Source organism: Acomys russatus, chromosome 31 (genome assembly GCF_903995435.1).
Source record: "Acomys russatus chromosome 31, mAcoRus1.1, whole genome shotgun sequence".
NCBI classification, from domain to species: domain Eukaryota; kingdom Metazoa; phylum Chordata; class Mammalia; order Rodentia; family Muridae; genus Acomys; species Acomys russatus.
Window position 1 is genome coordinate 18,909,651 of NC_067167.1, and position 19,340 is coordinate 18,928,990.

At 38.1% G+C, this 19,340-nt stretch overlaps 1 protein-coding gene across 1 annotated transcript in view; it reads left to right on the forward strand.

Annotated features, from left to right (window-relative positions):
- Positions 1-19,340, forward strand: part of Eea1 (early endosome antigen 1) — a 101,682-nt gene that overhangs the window by 45,804 nt on the left and 36,538 nt on the right. Inside the window, exons 9-13 of the mRNA XM_051139909.1 lie at positions 66-221; positions 6,429-6,545; positions 15,438-15,776; positions 18,105-18,254; positions 19,088-19,207. Of these exons, the coding sequence (XP_050995866.1) occupies positions 66-221; positions 6,429-6,545; positions 15,438-15,776; positions 18,105-18,254; positions 19,088-19,207 (882 nt within the window). The remainder of the gene's footprint in view (positions 1-65; positions 222-6,428; positions 6,546-15,437; positions 15,777-18,104; positions 18,255-19,087; positions 19,208-19,340) is intronic.

Consider the following 19,340-nt stretch of genomic DNA (forward strand, 5'->3'; position numbering starts at 1 on the left):
TCAAAAATATATATTATTTTAGTTTTCTTAAACTGTAATATTTAGTAAAAGGTGTGCTTTCCCAGCTTCAGAGACCTGGCATAGAAGATGTCGCTGTGCTGAAGAAAGAGCTGGTCCAAGTTCAAACCCTGATGGATAATATGACTCTGGAGCGTGAGAGAGAGTCTGAAAAACTCAAAGATGAGTGCAAAAAGTTACAATCAGAATATGCTAATGCAGAGGTAAGGAAGGCACCCAGGAATGCTTCCGTGATAGATTACTATTTTGCCTAGGAAATGATACATATAGCTAAATAATAGGGCTAGTCTGTAAGTGATGATTGAATTTATCTTAATTTGGGAGGAGTAAACAAAGTGTGATGTCATTTCCAACAGTTACATTAATAATGTTTTGGGAAAATATTTAGAAATAATTTCTTCTTTCTATTTTTCCTCTTGTTCTTTTCAATTTTTTGACATGCAATCTCACTGTATTGCTCGGGTTCCTTTTAACCTTCTAGGCACAAGTCAGCCTCGGTCTCTGGAGTAGCTGAGATGACAGGAGTGCAGGAGGCGGAAGATTTGCTTTCTAATAGGCGTCTTTCTAGTTGGTTGACATTGAGTGATGTAGGTGAGCATAGTCTTTGCAGTGTTGTAATTGCAACATGGAGAGATGGCTCCGCAGAAGACCAGGATTTGGTTCCCAGCACCTACATGGCAGCCCACAACCATCTGTAACTTCACTTCTAGGTGTCTGGTGTTCTCTTTTTAATGTACTACACAGACATACATGTAGGCAAAAGTAAATCTTAAAAAATTCTCCAATCTACCACCACAATGATCTCGTTTACCATACATGGTCACATACACCTAGAATTCCAGCATTTGGAGGCGAAGACAGTAGGACCATGATTTTGAGACCAGTCTCAGTGTGTTCCAGATCTCCTGTTCCAGGGGATCTGACATTGGTTTCTTGACCTCTATGGGCACTGCACATACATGGTGCATACACATCCATGCAAGTAAAACTCCCATATTCTTACAATTAAAATAAGTAAATATTTAAAAAATAAGATGCTGAATCAAAGTCTGATAAGGAAAAGTGCATTTTAGACGTCTTTGACTTGAGTGTGCCTAGTCATTTGTTCCCTACTTAGTAAAGCACTCCAGTTGATTAGATCTGACTTCTGACTGATAACTTCTCAATCTAAAAACGTGCTCTCTTGATTTAAAAATGCCGTTGAATGTTATTTGACATTTCCATATAAATGAGCATAGTGACTAAATTTTAGTCAAAGTAATGGTGGCTTTAGAATATACATATTTTAAAGTATAATTCCCTCTGACTTTCCCAGTTGGCCATTCTAAAGTCATACTTATTAATTAAGAATATTAGCAAAAGCTGGGCAGGGGTGGTGCACACATTTAACTCAGGAGGCAGAGGCAGGCGGATCTCTGAGTTCAAGGCCAGCCTGGTCTGGTTTACAGAGTGTATTACAGGACAGCAGGGCTACACGTAGAAACTTTGTCTCAAAAAATGAAAAACATACCAAAATAAAACAACAAAACCTTGATATATATTTATATAACATACTACAGTTTGATGATAGGAGACAATTTTGAATTAATTTAGGAATTCTTGTAAGCTTAGTTTAATGGGCTTTTGCAAATTTGTACTTTTATTAATTTAGGTTAAAATAATCTGTAATGCAGTGAGGAGAGAAATTCAAAGTGTAAATGTTATAACTGAAGTTAAAGTATTCAGAGTAAAGAAATTTGGTGTCTCGCTCCTTTGTCCTTAAATAAACAGGGGTAATTGTAGGAACCAATGCTTTTATTTTCTGGAAAAGATGTGCCTGGGATGAGAGGAAAGTGAGACTGAGGGAGCATGTGGTGGCATATGCCTTTGTAGGCAGAGCTCTGATTTCCAGGCCAGCCTAGTCTACATAGTGAGTTCCAGGTCAGTCAGGGCTGCATAGTGAGACTCGGTCTTTAAAAAGATGAGAAGGGGAAGAAAATGACTTATAATTTAGTTCTTTTGCACTCAACTCTGCTTAAGTTTTCACAAAAATTACCTCTAAAAGGAATTTGAAATAAATTTAGAAGAGCATTTTATTTTTGTTGATTCATGGAATGAATTATTTACTAGTTCAACTGTTGTCTTAGAGAATCAAGAATAGCATTTAATCTCTACTAGGTTAGTAGATATGCAGTGATGGATAAACCTCCCAGATATGTTACATATTTTCAGTAACTTTAAGAAGTAGCATAAGGCTCAACGGTGGTGGCGCACGCCTTTAATCCCAGAACTCTGGAGGCGGAGGCAGGCAGATTTTTTAGTTTGAGGCCAACCTGGTCTATATAGAGAGTTCTGTGACAGCCAAGGCTACACGGAGAAACTCTTGTCTTGAAAAAACAAAACCAAAAAGCAACAGCTCCCTTCCACCACCACCCCAAAAGGAAGTAGCATAAGAATCAGACTAATACTGCCATTGGACCTGGATTTCTTTGGACACCACTAGATTTTGGATTCTCCACCACGCCATTTTGGATATGGTGTTAGCTAAAGATGTGTCATTTGATCCTGTGGAGTTACTGCATCTGCTTTACATATTAGGAACCTGAAGTTCAACGAGGAGTAACTTGCTTTCAGGTCACACATCTAAACTAAAGAACCTAGGTCTACTCAGGCCTGGCACGTCTCCCTTAGCATCCTGTCTTCCGTTTAAGTTGTCTCATAATGGCCTCATGAGTGACTTTGTGCTGGTAAACCTTTTGTTTGCTTGGTTTTTGTGTTTACTTTGAGACAGGCCAGGCTAACTTGGAATTCCCTGTGTAACCCATTGTGACTCTCCTTGCCAGCCTCCTAGGATGGATTGAGGAGTGTGAACCGTCACGCCAAGCTTGTTGTGATACTATTCCTGTCCTGATACATATTATTACCTTAGTGTTTGCCAGAATTGTATGTTGTTAAGTATTGAATAAAAGCTGAAAATATTTTAAGTTGTATCTAATACTATTTCCTTATTTTAAAATTAGCATAATTAATTGTTTCATCTCATATATTTTTTCATATCTTCATTTGCTTTTTGGCTTCTACTTAGTATGAATATGTAGCATTTTTTATTAAAACTCATTTCTGTTTGTTCTCAGCTAAGTGTATTAGTGAATTATGGCACTTAAAATTTTACTAGAAACAAATTATTAGAGATGTGTTTCCTTTTACTTAATCAGAATCATAACACATTAAAAGCCATTAAGGAAGCTAGAAGTACAGGATTTTTCAACTGTTCTCTAGTTGATGTTGCTGTTATGTAATCTGGAATACATTATTAAATATTCCTTTGGTTTATTTTCATCAAACTTACATATCTTTGAGTTAATTATAGTTTTCTATATACTTATAAAAGTATATTTTTACTGTAAAGCATTTCAAGTACTTAATGGAGATTGAAGGTTTAAAGATTAAAAATTATTTCTAAAAACCTTCATCAAGGTAACTCAAAGAAAACAGCAATGAACTTAGATATGGTATTTAATGGGTATGATTTTTAAAGAATATTATTTGCATTCCAAATAATCTTATTCGAATTCTAATCTTAAGAACAAAAATGTTTATGCAAGTAGGGAATAAGTATGATTATAATTATACATATCTTTTAAGAATACATTTCAGTATTAAGTATATTAGTTTAAGAGATCACATTTGTATGTTTGAACATTTTTATTGTGTTCTCAGTGTGCACCTTGTCAGTACTGTCTTCCACCTTTCATCCATCATTTTATTTTTTTTTTCTGCTTTCTAATGGAGGTGCTTAAATTTGAGGTAATGTGCTTCGGGAGACTTGTTAGTTTTGGTAATACCCTTATCTAGCACCTTCTGTTGCCATGTGCAGTTTTGTGTTTTAAGGCAATCTTAGAACTTTGCAGACATGCTCATTTTTGTTTTTTTAATCAAATAAGTTTTCGTCCATTTTAAGTGATTACTTCTTAATAGTAGTAGACTATTCAAGCAGAAATTATAATTCGGTAGCACTACCAGAATGTCTAGCCAAAATACTCTTCCTTAGTTATTTGTAACTTTAAGATCCTACTAAACACTTAATGCTAAGTTCAATAACATAGCATCAAGAAAAATAAACATTTTGTTAGGGTCTCAAATACTGTTCTAATGGGATTAAATACTAAATCTTTGAGAGGATGGCCATTCATTAGAGAGAATATTTTGAATAAATACTAAACCGCAGAAACAGTATTAGCTGTTAGGTAGGAATCCACCACTGAGTCAGTGTCTGCTCTTATAAGACGCCTATTCCTTCATGGGAATTGACTAATGTGTGACAAAGCCAATGTCGATCTCTGTGAGTTAGCTTTTTATTGATGTGACAGCCACTCGAAAGAAACAATATCAAAGGAGGAAAGAGTTATTTTGTCTTATGGTCTCAATCCAGATTTGGCTGAATCTTTACTTTAGACTATCGTAGCAGCTAGGGACTGCGGCAGAGGCTGCTTGCTTCCAGTACCCAGGAAGCACAGAGCCGGGGACTGGGTCAAGATGCTCCTGGTGACCACTTCCTCCAACTATGCCTCACTGCCTAATAATAGGATCAAATCATGAATTAATCAATATATTGATCATTTGATTAAGTCGGGGTCTTCATATCCAATCCATGACCTCTCAATGTGCCTTTTGAGCTGTTTGTATAACCAAACCATACCGTGGTAGGAAGTGAACTGATAAGTGCTATGAACAAGGAGGAGGAGGAGGAGAAGGAAGGAAGAAGAAGAAAAGCAGGATGTGTGCTGTGCTAGAGCCAGGGATAATGTGGCACAATTTTAGTTAGCATGGCTGAGAAAGATCTTGAGGAAATGATTAAGAAGAATATGATAAGTGCGAATCACCATGAATTCTGTAAAGAGGAATCCTGGAAAGTGATTATAGCAAGTGCTGCACCGCAAGCCATAGATGACCTTGTGCTGGTAGGTGGCACGGAAAGGAAGACCTTGGAATGTCAAGTGTGGTACTATCTGAAGAGAAAATGTATTCTATTCCCTTTAATTTTTTCCTTTATCATTATTTTCCCCAAATGACCACAAGACATTGTCATTTTAAAAGATGTAAGTGATTGGTAGTGTGCAGTAGGGGACGGGAGGTCTCCCATGATCCTCCTTTCCTCCTTTCCCTGGTGATTGATGTCTACTTTTTTGTGTAGATGCTTCCCACATCTCTTTCCTAGTGATCAGACTTAAACTCTAAACCGAACTTGTTTTCTTAATTTATGGTTATTAAAATAAAATAAGTCCAAGTGCTTGATCATCCAACTCAGTCAGTATGTGTTTAATTGACTTCTGAAATTTGAAACCATTGTTTTTCTAAATGGATGAGATACAGCACCACTTTAAATACTGCAGAAAATGAGTTCTCTGTGCTCTGAGTTCATAAGAAAGTGGTGAAAATGGCTGAGTAGCGATACTACTGCCACAGCACATCAGATACCCCCAAGATTTATGATGCAAGGACTAACTTGTAATATATATATATATATATATATATATATATATATATATATATGTATATGTATCTCACATACATACATATCATGTATGTATAAGTTGTTGGTGTGCTAAGAGCAGAATTTTGAATTTATGATTATCCATCTTGTAAAGTTTATTCGTCGTAAAGAATATATACAATGGGAATTACTAATTTTTAAGTATGTGAAAAGTAGAACCAGCAAGAAATATTAGAAATACAAATATTATTTGTTAATATCCTTTGCAGTAGCTTTCTGCTGTGTGAGCTTTCATGTACTAGAGGTGTGGCTTTTCAAGATATTTGCCCATCTGCTTTTCCTTTTTATTATCTTTAAACAACCAAACTATCTGAGCAATAAACATTAAATATTTTGTTATTAAAAATGTTTAAACACTAAGACAAGTTTCTGTTCAGCTGTTAACACTTGACCATAGAGTGGTCTTGGTTAATGAAACTACTTAGCTCAGCAACTTCTTTGGATAAACATACCCTCACTGTAATTAGAAAAGTGATTCTCCAAAATCAAACCATATTGCATGTTTAATATGCATGTGATGACCTGAGAGGAAAAGTTTCTGCTGTGGAAGCCTGAAGAATCTATAGACATAACTTGGTTTCCCTTTTTAAATTCAAGAGGCTCATAGTATAGATTTAAGACCATGAAATTAAAAATTGCAGTTTGATGTTACCTCAGACAGATGAAGATGCCAGCATTTCAGTTGATATATTATTTAAATGAATTATATAACTCACATGTATTTTAAAATTAGTTTTAAGCAAAAAATTTAGGTGGCAGTATTGTTGGTATTAGAATAAAGATCCAGTTGAGAAGTTTCAAATGTTACTTCACTTTAACATCATGTCTTCAAATCTTTGTGTGCCTCCATCTCATTTGCTTTAACTTTATTTTTCAGGCTACAATAAACCAACTAAGGAGTGAACTTGCCAAAGGACCCCAGGAAGTTGCAGTATATGTGCAAGAAATACAAAAACTTAAAGATTCAATTAATGAATTAACACAAAAAAAACAGGTAAGAATTTTAAAGCTACATGTAGTGGTGAATAGATTTTAATTTAATCATTAAATTTAATCTTTATAATTAATTAAATTAAATTTATTGTATTTATACAGTAGGACAAGATGACTCTTGCTGTGTGTATATACGTGTTTAATGTTAAATATATTCACATACTTGTACAAACTAGTTTCCAAGAACTCTTCATATTGCAAAATTGTGTTTTATACTCCAAGAGCAACACTCCCCATTGTCCCTTCCCTGAACCCGGGCAACCACCATATGACTTCTAGACACTTAAGTCCCTTATGTAAGTGGAGTTATAAAGTATTTGTGGTTTTGTAACTGACATAATTTAGCATAATGTCCTGAAAGACTCTTCCTTGTACCGTATATCAGAATCCTTTCTTTATAGGCGAATGATACTGCACTTTAGGTTTGTGACATGTTATATACCATCTGCCAATAAGTACTTGGGTTGCTTTTTTATTTTGGTTATTACAAATAATACCGCTCAGAACTTAGGTGTATAAATGTCTTTGTGACTCTGTTTTTAATTCTTTTGCCTATATATATCCAAGAATTGGGTTACTGGATCATATCATAGTTATGTTATATATTTATACTGACATATATAATCATAAAAACTACACAAATAAATAAAAACGTAACACACTCAAATCAACCAGACCCAAAGTTTGTACAGCTCAGTGAACTATACAATTAAAACAGGCATTCAACATGAAAGCTGTGGAGCTTTATATTAAATTTTACATGTTCAGTATCAATTATATCACATGTGCTTATCTACTACCTAAAAATCCACAACAGATTAGAAGTAGAAAAACAATTCACTTTAAATCCTCTTTCATAATTTGTGTTCTCTTTTGTATGTTGAATCTAGCCAACTATATATATATATATATATATATATATATATATATATATATATATATATATATAAACACACACATTTATGTGTGTGTGTGTCTGTGTGTATACACATGCACATGTGCTCATGGGTGCAATATAAGATAACAACAGGAAAGGGTACATGTAAGGTGAGGAGAGACCGGAGGCACAGTGTATGTGTTTGTGATGCTGGCATCTAATCCAGGCCCTCAGGAACGCGCTGCTAGGAAGCATTTAACTGCAGAGCCTAGCCTTATTTCCAGCTTGTTTTTAAAGGCCTACTATACTGATTTCAATTGACATTCCGTGCATCCTTTTACATCCCCATCTACAGGTTGCACAGGTTGCACCAAAGCCTCACCAGTAATAGTCTAGGTTTTTTTTTTTTTTTTTTCATAGTCTAGGTGTTGTACTTTTAGTTTCATTGCCTGTGCTTTAGGAAACAAATGAAGAAATTATTGAATTCAATGTCATAAATTTTTCTTCTATTTTCTTTAAGAATTTTGTCATCTTCAGTGTTATGTCTTAGATTCAATTTGGGTTAGTTTTTGTACACACTGAAGACACTGTGCTGCGTGTGGGTTTTTGCTTTCCTGATAGCATTCGTTGACGATTGTCCTTCCATTGTTGTATGTCAGGGAGCTCTTGACAGTTTACTTGGCTATTGCTTTCATCTGTGTCAGCTCCTGTAACAAAACACCATAAACAGAGTACCTTATAATTAGCTGAAATTTATTTCTTACTGTTATTTAGACTAGGACATCCAAATTTAGGCATAAGATTTTATATCTTGATAGAGTGTGCTGTCGGTTCCCTAGATGGTGCCGCCTTGTATCCTTGCATGAGAAGGAATGAGGGCTCTCTCTGAGTCATTGTACTTTTTCTTTTTAATAAGAGCACTAATCTTATTCATGAGGCTTTGGTTTAAACTCTAGTAACCTCTCAAAGGCGAAATCTCCTAATACCTTTGCTTTGGGGGTTTGGGATTTGAAAATGTGACTTTGAAAGCCATGGGGGATACAAAGCTCGCAACCATAGCAACCATGTATATGCCTGCTTATTTCTAGGTATCTGTTTCCTTCATCTTTGCTTCTCTTTATGCCATTACCATGGTGTGATTATTAGCTTGTAGTAAGTTTTGACATCACAAAGTGTGAAACTTTCAGAGTTTTTTCATTTAGGATTTTTGTTTGTTTGTTTTATTTTAATTTTTGAGGCAGGTTCTTGCTGTGAGGCTGATGATGTCCCAGAGCACGCTACACAATCCAGGCAGGCCTCCAGCTCATAATCTTCTGCCGTAGCCTCTCAGGGGCCATTATAGACAAGTGTACCACTGCACCAAGCAAGTGTGTGTGTGTGTGTGTGTGTGTGTGTGTGTGTGTGTGTGTGTCTGTGTTCCAATGCCAGTGATCTCTGCCTTATTCTTTGTAAATGAGCTGCAGTGATATTCAAGTTCAGGGTAGGACAGTATTAGTGTTAATGCTGTGGGGTTGCATGTGTGTAGAAGTGTATATGCCTTTGTATGGCCTGAAGCCAAAGGTTGACATGGTTGTCTTCCTCAATTGTTGTTCACCTTTTATTTATTTTGGAGTTAGGTGTTTGCTACAGGTGGTTCTTTTTAAATATGCATTTTTGTTTTTGAAAGCCTTATGCATTTTACACTGTATATTGATGATATCTGTCTACCACTACCTACTTTCCTCTCCCTCTAGTGCTTGCTACCCTTTATCCCTCCAAAGCTTATGTTCTGTTAAAAACTGTTACTAATGAGTCTAATTAGCGCTGCTCATATGTACAGGGGTTGTGGCCATCTACTGGGACATGAGTAGTCTACCAGTAGCCAGGAACCCAAAGGAGAGTGACTGTCCCTCAGCAGCTATTAACCACCAGTAACTCCTCTGCCAGGGCTGTGCCGTGGGGAGCCCTGGAATTTTGACTGACTTGATCTTGTACAGGTCTTGTGCTGGTAACCAAAGCTGCTGTGGGTTGAGGCATACACTAAGCCACACCACACCTAAGCATCAGCCTTTCACAGCTGTCCTTCCCACTCCTAGCTCTTCATTCTTCTGTCGTTCTTCTAAGAAGGCCCCTAAGCCTTAGAAGGTAGGAAGCCAATGCAGACGATCTTCCTGTAGTTGGTCTCTCAGTTATACTTGTACATTGTCCAGTTATGAGCCTCTGCATTAACCACTAAAAAGAAGCTTCTCTCACTAAAGTGGAAAGAAGCACAGAACTGTGAGTATAAATACAAATAGTTAGAACACTGTTTGATAACATGACCATTCACTGAAACAATAACATGTACCACAATAGGGTCTATGATCTCCCCGACCATAGCCTTTTTAATGAGATTATAATACCATACATGAAATATTTCTGTGGATCAGGCCTTAGATCTAATCAGGAAGTTGTTGGTTACCCACATAACTATCATTCTATTATTGTACCAATGAGCACATCTTACTACTTGGTCATTATTGTAATTTGTAAGATCCAGTGCTGGATAAGACCACTGTTGTCTTTTCTCCCCCAGGAGCCTACATAGTACCTTCCAGCATATGTAAGCTAATCAGCAAGGAACATTTGCAAATCAGTTGGAACTTGGTTTCTCTGTCTTGCATCCAGAGTGAATGTTATCTTCAGTGAAAGGTCTTACCACCTAGTTATGTGGTAACCAGGAACATTGGCAACAACCTGTGCTGCCCCAAACAATAACTCATAGGGAGGTATCATGTGCCTCACACTATAAGTTTGAATTATTAACAAACCAATGGATTTCCTTAAGGCTTCTCCCGTGGTTTTGGCTCCTCCTGTGTGTATATGGCGTGGCCTAGAGAGTGTATGTGTGGAGGTCAGAGGATAGCTTTGTGGCATTAGTTCTCTCTCTCTATCTTTATGTGAGTTCTAGGGATTACACTCAATCGCCCAGGATTGGCAGCAGCATTTTTACTCAGACATCAGTGGAACTTTTTTAGCTGGAACTCATCAGTTCAGCTACATCCGCCAGCCAGTGAACCCCCATGCTCCTCCTGTAGCATCGTATGCGTGTGCTGCCACACCCAGCTACATGGGTACTGTGTTCCCACACTTGGGTCCTCATGCTTGCATAGTGTCCACTTTGTCCATTGAGCCATCTCCTCAGTTCCTATTAATGCTCCCCTGAACCAGGTCTTTAGTTTCTTAATACTAATGGAGTAGTGCTTGTCTTTAAAGATGTGATGAAAATTTTGACTTTGATTTAATAACTTGAACATAATGTTTTTTTGTGAACTGTAGCAAGAGAAAAGTCAAGAAAAAATAAAATTATAATATGAAAAAAGATCATAAATCTTAAGGCCTGTCATGTGAATGAGCTTGGAAGCACATCTAATCCTAGCCAAGTCTTCAGGAATGGCTACCCTGGTCAGCAGCTCATTACAACTTGAGGAGAGAACTGCTGAGCCTCTAAAGCCATGGGAAAAGATAGATGTTATTGTAAGTTGATATCACTAAGATTGGGAGTAATTTGCTGCATGTGCCCTTTGCTAGCAGTTCTGTTTTACATTCTCAAGGTCATTAAGAGCTCCATAGAGTTCATGTTGTGGGAGGTGGAAAGGAGAGGTTGTATCTGTCTATGTTTATCATGCTGGACCTTAAAAATTTAAAGTATTCATTAATTTAAGAATATTAACTACTAAACATTAACATCACTGTTCTTATAAAAATGACTACTCCCTCAACCCTTGAATTCACTAGGAAGGATGGTGATATGTATACAAACCTCCTTAATATCTGGCTTAATATACAATGGTTATAGTCACATGTCTGTTTTTATCTTCATAGTCTGCTATGACAAGTAGATCAAGAAAATATATTCACAGTTTTGTAGTTGAAAAAGGGGGCATACTTGAATAGCCTTTCTGATAGTCATGGGTGTTTTTATCTTATATTAATATTTGGTAAATAATAGATTCTCAGGTGTTAGTCACTATGGAGCATCTTAAACCAGGTCAGTGGTTCTGAATATGTGACACTAACGTTCACTGGACTGTCTGGCCTTCTCGTGTACGTGATTTCATTGCATCAGTGGCCGTGTTGAAAACGCTGGCTTACCAAGTGACGTCAGTCTTTCAAACGCTGACACACTTCATCATGTAGTATAGAAGCCAACCATTCATCAACTTTACTTTCCGTGTCAGAATAAATTTAAAGTGTGAGGAAACTGTCGATCTCTTATAGCGCATCTAATTAATAAGTGATCAAACTGAAGATTGATTTGTTGATTTTCATTTATCTACTTTTCCTTATTGTCCTGCTGTCCAGTCCTCACTTGAACCATAGTTACTGGCAGTGATTCAACTCAACTCAAATATTTTAGATTTGAAAATCTCTGTACATAATCCTCTCTGGTGGTCCTGGAGATTAAAGCTAAGCCTTGTACATCCTATGCAACCATGCTGCACTGAGTTATAGCCCAGTCCTTTCTGTTTTTTACTTCTTACCTTGAGACAGGTCTTGCTAAGGTCCTCACGCTGGCTATGAAATTGGTATCCCCCTGCATTAGCCTTATGAGTAGCCAAGATTACAGACCAGTGCCACTAATCCTGACTTGTACATTATCTGTTGATATATGTTATGTAAAATATGATGTTTTCTATGGACCATTGGCCTCATCAGTGTAGATAGGTAAAATGTATAATAGGTGGAAAATATTATTTTGTGCTGTTAATGTTTTCAGTTTTTATCTAGTGTTTATAAATTATTGGTCTTAAAAATCTTAAAATCAAAGTGATAAATGGAAGAAACTAGCTTATTATTTTTAATAAAACCTGTGTTTAAGCAAAATTCTGCACCTCAGATTAATTTTTCATATAAATTCTGAATAAATCACAGTCTTTATCTGAGGCTGTGTATGTAGCAGGTGGTTGTAACAGACTGAGTTGTTTTGTCATCTTTTTATCTTTGCTGCTTTCCATTTTAGTATTCTTGGCCTTAAGATGCACATAGGTCAAAGCAAGGGCCAGAAATACTTAACAATACTGCCATGTATTACCATCCTGTTTTGTAATACAATTGGCCTATTGTGTCTGCAGATTTCTGAGCCACAAATCCAAGCAGCTGTGAATTGGATTTTTAATCTTTTATATGTATGAATACATGTCTTTATCTATACCAGTGTATCACATGTGTGCTTGGTGATCTTGGAAGACTGGGGAGGGTTGGATTCTCTGGAACTGGAGTTATAGATAGTTCTGAGTTACCATGTTGGTGCTAAGATCCGAATGCTGGGTTCTCTACAAGAACAGTGCTCTTAACTGCCAAGCCATGTCTATGGCCCCTATATAACAGTTCTGTCTGAAACGTTTACATTGTTTAAATAATCTAGGCGTGATTCAAAGTAAATGGGAGACTTGCATAGGCTGTGCAAATACTACACACATTAAATATGGACTTGAGTGTCCATATATTTCTATCATACTTGGAACATCTTGGGACTAATACTGAGCGGTGTACTGATATGAGAAGTGTAGTGCTGTAGCCAAAGCCATGTTCATATCCCAGCTTTCCACTTATTGACTGGTTTCTTCTGCTAGAGACAATATTATCTGCCTCTTAGAATGAACCTGGGTAGTAAACAAACTAAGAAGGTATTAAAGGGTTTCATGAGCTTTTAGGAAGCACCTCAGAAAATTTTGATTTTGTTTGTTTTGGTTAGAGTTAGGTCTAGACCATGGTCAAGTTTTCCTAACTTACAGCCTACTAAATCAGAAAAGGCCTTTATAGAACACATACATTTTTAACTGAGTCTTTAAGGATGCTAAAGGGGGGGGGAGGGGATTCATAATGATAAAAGGATTAATAGAACCTCATTTTGAAAGGTAGATGTGAAACAGTGTGTAACTATGTAAGAGGAAATGCAGTTCATGGAATGAAGATGTCAGATAGCACATGAATCACAGGGAAACAAATGAATCACAGGGAAATTGTCACTTTTAAGAAAAATATGATGGCAACAGAGTCCATGTCAGAGAAAGCACTCCCCCCCACCCCCACTCTCCTTACCGGAAGACTCACATGAAGCCTGAGCTGCCCATTGGCTACATATGTGTAGGAAGCCTACTTCCAGTCTATGTGTGGTTCTTGCGTGATGCTTCAACCTTAGCAAGCCCCTCTGAGTCCTAGTTAGTTGGCTCTCTTGGTCTTCTTGTGGAGCTCCTGTCTCCTCCAGGTCCTTTTTCCCTTCCCCAACTTTTTCACAAGACTGCCTATGCATTGTCCAATGTCTGGCTGTGAGTCTCAGCATCTGTTTCAAGGTGCTACTGGGTGGAGTCCCTCAAATAACAACCTTGGTAGGCTCTTGTCTGCAAGCATAGCATAGTATTGTTAATAGTGTCATGGGTTGGCTCTCTCCCATGAGGTGGGTCTCAGGTTGGCCCAGGCATTGGTTGGACATTCCCCCAATCTCTGCTCTGCCTTTATGCCTGCACATCTTGTAAGCAGGAGAAGAGGACGAGCTCAGTCCCGAAGCAACTTGATGAGTTTGGATGAATTGGAAACAGGGCTCCCCTTTTCTGAGGAATAGGGGAGAGAGATGGGGCGGGGAGGTGGGACTGGTAGGTAAGGAGGGATGGGGGTATGACCAGATATAGCGTGAATAAATTAATTAATTTAAAAATATATGATGGGAAAACAATTGATGAGAAAATTAAAAGGGAAGCTTTCATTACATAAATGATTATTATCTAGGCTTCATATGTACCTTATAATTTAAACTTGAGTAGGACCAATCATAGGGACAATTAATTGGTTTACTGTCTAAATTATGTGTTTTAAGAAATTAATGTAATTAAAATCATAATAGTGACTGCTTCTTAGTTAAATTGTATTAGGCTCACCGTCAGACTTCTCATGTGTGAATAGGAGTACTGTCTATCTCAGAAGTTGCTGCAAGGCTAGATATGGAGAATTAATAGAGCTCACTGCCTTCTTTAGTGGACTCTGCTGTGTTTTTAAGCAGCTAGTGTTAAACGTTGAGTGCCAGGATTATAGGTGTGTGCTACCACCTCAGCTTCATAGAGTTTGATTCATATTTTAGGACAAGAGAATTTTAATTAGTCACTGCTTGCCACGCTCTTTTGCTCGCTAGAGAGTCAAGGTATCTGAAGATGTGTAGAAAGGATGGATTACTCAGTGACTTTATAAGTAAGCCTGTGGGAAAGAAAATTAGCTTACAAATAGCCTTACTCTTATCCCACCCAGCTGCTCAGTGTCTGCAAGCATGGTTATACTATGACTTTCAGTAGCTTACAATCTTTAGGAATGATTTTTATAGGTCAATAAGCAGATTTAATTTAGCATATGAATGTAAAATATTATTTCTCTAAATATGAGCTCTAAATGTGGCATTATATAGAGACTTTTTGAAGTTACTAATTAATAAGACATGTCTTATAAAAAGATTGTCCTAATATGCTGTTAAATCAAAAGTGTCGTTTCTCCTAGGCTTTTGTCTGCTGTGTTGGAATGCTTTTGTTGCTGGGTTAAAGCATATACCTGCTGACTCACTGCAAATTTCTGTTCATCCTCTTCTGAGTTTATTGTCACCCTTGTCTTAGTTTGGTTTTCTACTGCTTGATGAAACACCTGAACAAAAAGAAAGTTGTGGAGGAAAGGGTTTACTTGCCTTCCACCTCAGCATCGTCGCCATCACAGAAGGGAACTAGAACATACCAGTATGCAAAATAATTTTTATGGAATGAAAAATAGCTTTAACTTTTTAACTTAAGTAGAAACATATGTATGTGGCAAAATGTACATTTTTTCAGGTAATGGCAATATTTTTTTGGTAAATATTATTTTGTATCAGTACAGTTTACTCATGATGACCAATAGTAAAATTCTAAGTTAGTATGTCATAATTCTTTCCTAAAGTATTTTCTACAGTTTTACACTATAATATCGACTACTGGAAAGTTAAAAAGTACTAAAATATAAATTTTTAAATTGATATTTCAGAACTTGACTGAAAAGTTACTGAAGAAAGAACTGGACTACACTCACTTAGAAGACAGGCATAATGAGCAGTCAGTGAGTAAAAGGAATACAGAGGCAGCTCTGCATCAAAGGGACCTGGATTGCCAGCAGCTGCAGGCAAGGCTAGCCGCGGCAGAAAGCTCACTGCAGAGGGCCCAGGCAGAACTCACCGAGAAGGGAGAGGCTGCTCAGAAGCTCAAAGAAGAGCTGCGGGAAGTGGAGAGCAAGCACCAGCACCTCAGGGTGGAGCTGAAGCAGCTGCAGCAGCAGCGGGAAGAGAAGGAGCAGCATGGGCTACAGCTGCAAGGGGAGGTGAGCCAGGTGAGCGCAGCGCACACTGACACCACTGCCCAGCATTTGCTGGCTGACACAAGAGCCTCAGAGGCGTGCTGTAAGGGGGGGTGTAGTAAGCTTTAGCTGTTGCAGGTAATTCAGATTGTTCACCATTCTTAGTTAAATATTCCTGCAGGGCTGGAGACAAGGCTTAGCTACTCAGAGCACTGACTGCTCTTCCAGAGGACCTTGGTTGGGTTCCCAGCATCCACATGACAGCTCATAGCCACCATAACACCAGCTCCAGGAGATCTGATCTCTGTTTTGGCCTCCTAAGCACCGGGCACACACATGGTGCACAGATATACATGCAAGCAAAACACCAATACAAATGAATAAAACTTTAAATTTAAACAATAATAATAATTTTTAAAAATATAAGTTAAAAAATTAAGTCATGTGGTGGTTCTTCACAATGGAGAACTAATAGAAATCACTGTGGGCTTAGTCATCAGGGAAATGCAAATCAAAACAACTCTGAGATTCCATCTTACACCCATCAGAATGGGTAAGATCAAAAATTCAAGTGACACCACATGCTGGCGAGGATGTGGGGAGAGAGGAACACTTCTTCATTGCTGGTGGGAATGCAAACTAGTAGAGCCACTTTGGAAATCTATCTGGTGCTATCTCAGAAAAATGGGAATAGGGCTTCCTCAAGACCCAGCTATTCCACTCCTTGGAATATACCCAAAAGATGCTCCAGCACACAATAAAAAAATTTGCTCAACCATGTTCATAGCAGCCTTATTCATAATAGCCAGAACATGGAAACAGCCTAAGTGTCCATCAGTAGAAGGATGGATAAAGAAACTGTGGTATATATACACTATGGAATACTACTCAGCTATTAAAAACAAGGAATTCCCGAAATTTGTGGATAAATGGATTGAGCTAGAAATGATCATAATGAGTGAGTTAAGAAGCAGAAAGACTCAAATGGTATATACTCACTTATATCTGCATACTAGCCCAAGGGGCATGTCCCACGAAAGCCTTCACTTACCAGGAAACTGGGACAGAGGGGAGGACAGCCTATTGGGACTCTAAATGAGAGAAGCATGGGAGAATAGCAAAGTAGAAGGATCCAGAGGGTCCTAGAAACCTACAAGTAGAACATTATGATAGGCAGATTTGGGCCCAGGGGTCCCGCTCAAACTAAGGCACCAGCCAAGGACAATACAGGCGGTAAACTTTAAACCCCTACCCAGATCTAGCCAATGGTCAGAACATTCTCCACAGTTGAGTGGAGAGTGGGATATGTATTTCTCATGTACTCTGGTGTCTCACATTTGACCATGTCCCCTAGAGGGGGAGACCTGGTGGCACTCAGAGGAAGGACAGCAGGTTACCAAGAAGAGACTTGATACCCTATGAGCATATACAGGGGGAGGTAATCCCTCTCAGGAACAGTCATAGGGGAGGGGAATAATGGGAAAATGGGAGGGAGGGAAGAATAGGAGGATACAAGGGATGGGATAAACATTGAGATGTAACAAGAATAAATTAATAAAAAAAATTTAAAAAAAAAAGAAATCACTGTGGGAAAATCAAAAGAATCTGTCTGAATGTGCCTTGAATATCATAATTTTTAGGCTTGATTTTATTATTTACATCCTTCTGTTTGGCTAGAACCCTTGCTCACCCCTGCACAAGCCCTCCTTCCCCAACTCTACCCTCACTGGGAAACCTCCGAAAAAGGGAAGGCCCTAAGAGCGCAGTTCCGCATTTTTGGCAGCTGTAGCTGGACACTTAGGCTGGCATTTGGTGACTGGCAGCACCTTGGTCTCCTGTATTTGTTAAAGTGTATTATTATTTTGTGTAGGGTGTTTTGCTGGCACATGCATGCGGTACCTGCAGAGTCCAGAAGAGGGAGTCAAATACAGTAGAGTGGGAGTTACAGACGCTTGTGAGCTGGTGCTAGGCATCCAACCCAGAGTCTGGAAAAGCAGCTAGTGCTCTTAAACTGCTCAGTCACCTCTCCAGCCTAAGGCTCCTGTATTTATTTTTTTATTTTTTTCCTCCTGTATTTTTTAAGGGAAAACAAAATAGCTACAAAATATGCAATGCTTACTCATAATTTTATGTGATTTATTATAATTTATGTGATGAAAATTCAGTTGCAGTTTAAGTTATTCTATAGTATACATTGTGAAACGATATACAGTGAAAAAGTGGCATACAGTTAACTGGTGAAAAATACAGTTTAATAAAGTAGGTGGTGTGTGTGTGTGTGTGTGTGTGTGTGTGTGTGTGTGTGTGTGTGTGTGTGTTTATACTTACACACATGTGCACACTTTCATTTCTGCTTTAAAGTTACACAGCAAGCTTCTGGAGGCGGAGCGCCAGCTCGGGGAGGCACAGGGCAGGCTGAAGGAGCAGAGGCAGCTGTGCAGTGAGAAGCTGATGGACAGGGAGCAGCAGGTGGCTGACTTACAGCTCAGGCTCTCCCGCCTGGAGGAGCAGGTGAGCTAGCGTCTGAAGTGGAGCTGACTGGAAGTGTCTTAAGCATGGCGAGGCTCATCTTTGCGTCAGGAATTTTAACTGTAACTGTTAGGACTGTTAGGAGGCTTTCACCAGGAACGTCCTTGGTCTGATCCTTGAGCTGCTGGGCTCTTCTACCCAAGAAGAGCCACTTCCTAAGGAGCCATCGACACCCCCGATGTGGAGCTTAGCAACGTGCAAACACTGAGCTGACATCTCCTGAGGGTTTCACTTCTAATGACTGACCACGTGGGTGTAACAGCTCAGTGACATAGCTGCTCAGCACACATCAGGCTCTATAAAGGACATGCCTCCAAACCATCTATTGAATGCCAGCCCAGAAAATGTAGTTGCTCAAATTGCACCCATATGTGGTTAAAGTAAATGTTATCATTGAATTATGACTTTTATTTTGAATTTTTAAAAAACACAGGTTAGAATCTGTTAATTTAGTGATAGATTTTCTTTAGTAGTAAATGAATTATTAAAGTGAAAAGAAATGTAGATACTGTAGTTTAGGTTATTGTTGCACACTTACTTTAGCATATTGGTATACAAAAATGCAGTGATAAACTAATGCCAGTCTGAAGATTTATTTTCTCTTTAGGATGAGACTTAATGGGTAGAGGACTGCTTCTTAATCATGAGACTGCATTTCTATAAGTAACGAGAAACTGCTTTAAAGCTGATTTTTCCGCATGGCTTTGATTTATTTTTCTTTTCCAATTTGGAATTTGACATAATGCCAGATATTTATGCTTAATATGATCACAGTATGTCTTAAGTTCTCAACTAACAGTCTACATTTTTTTAAGTTGAAGGAAAAGGTAACAAATTCCACAGAATTGCAACATCAGTTAGAAAAATCGAAGCAACAGCATCAAGAACAGCAAGCTCTCCAGCAAAGCACTACAGCCAAACTCCGAGAAGCTCAGGTAAGTGTGTTCTGTTAACTTTCTAAACAAAAGTGAAACATCGTCATTAGTCTTCTGCAGTGATAGAACCAAATAATGCAAAACACTTGATGAACCCTTTAGATAGTTTTAAGTAATTGTCAGAAAATTCTTA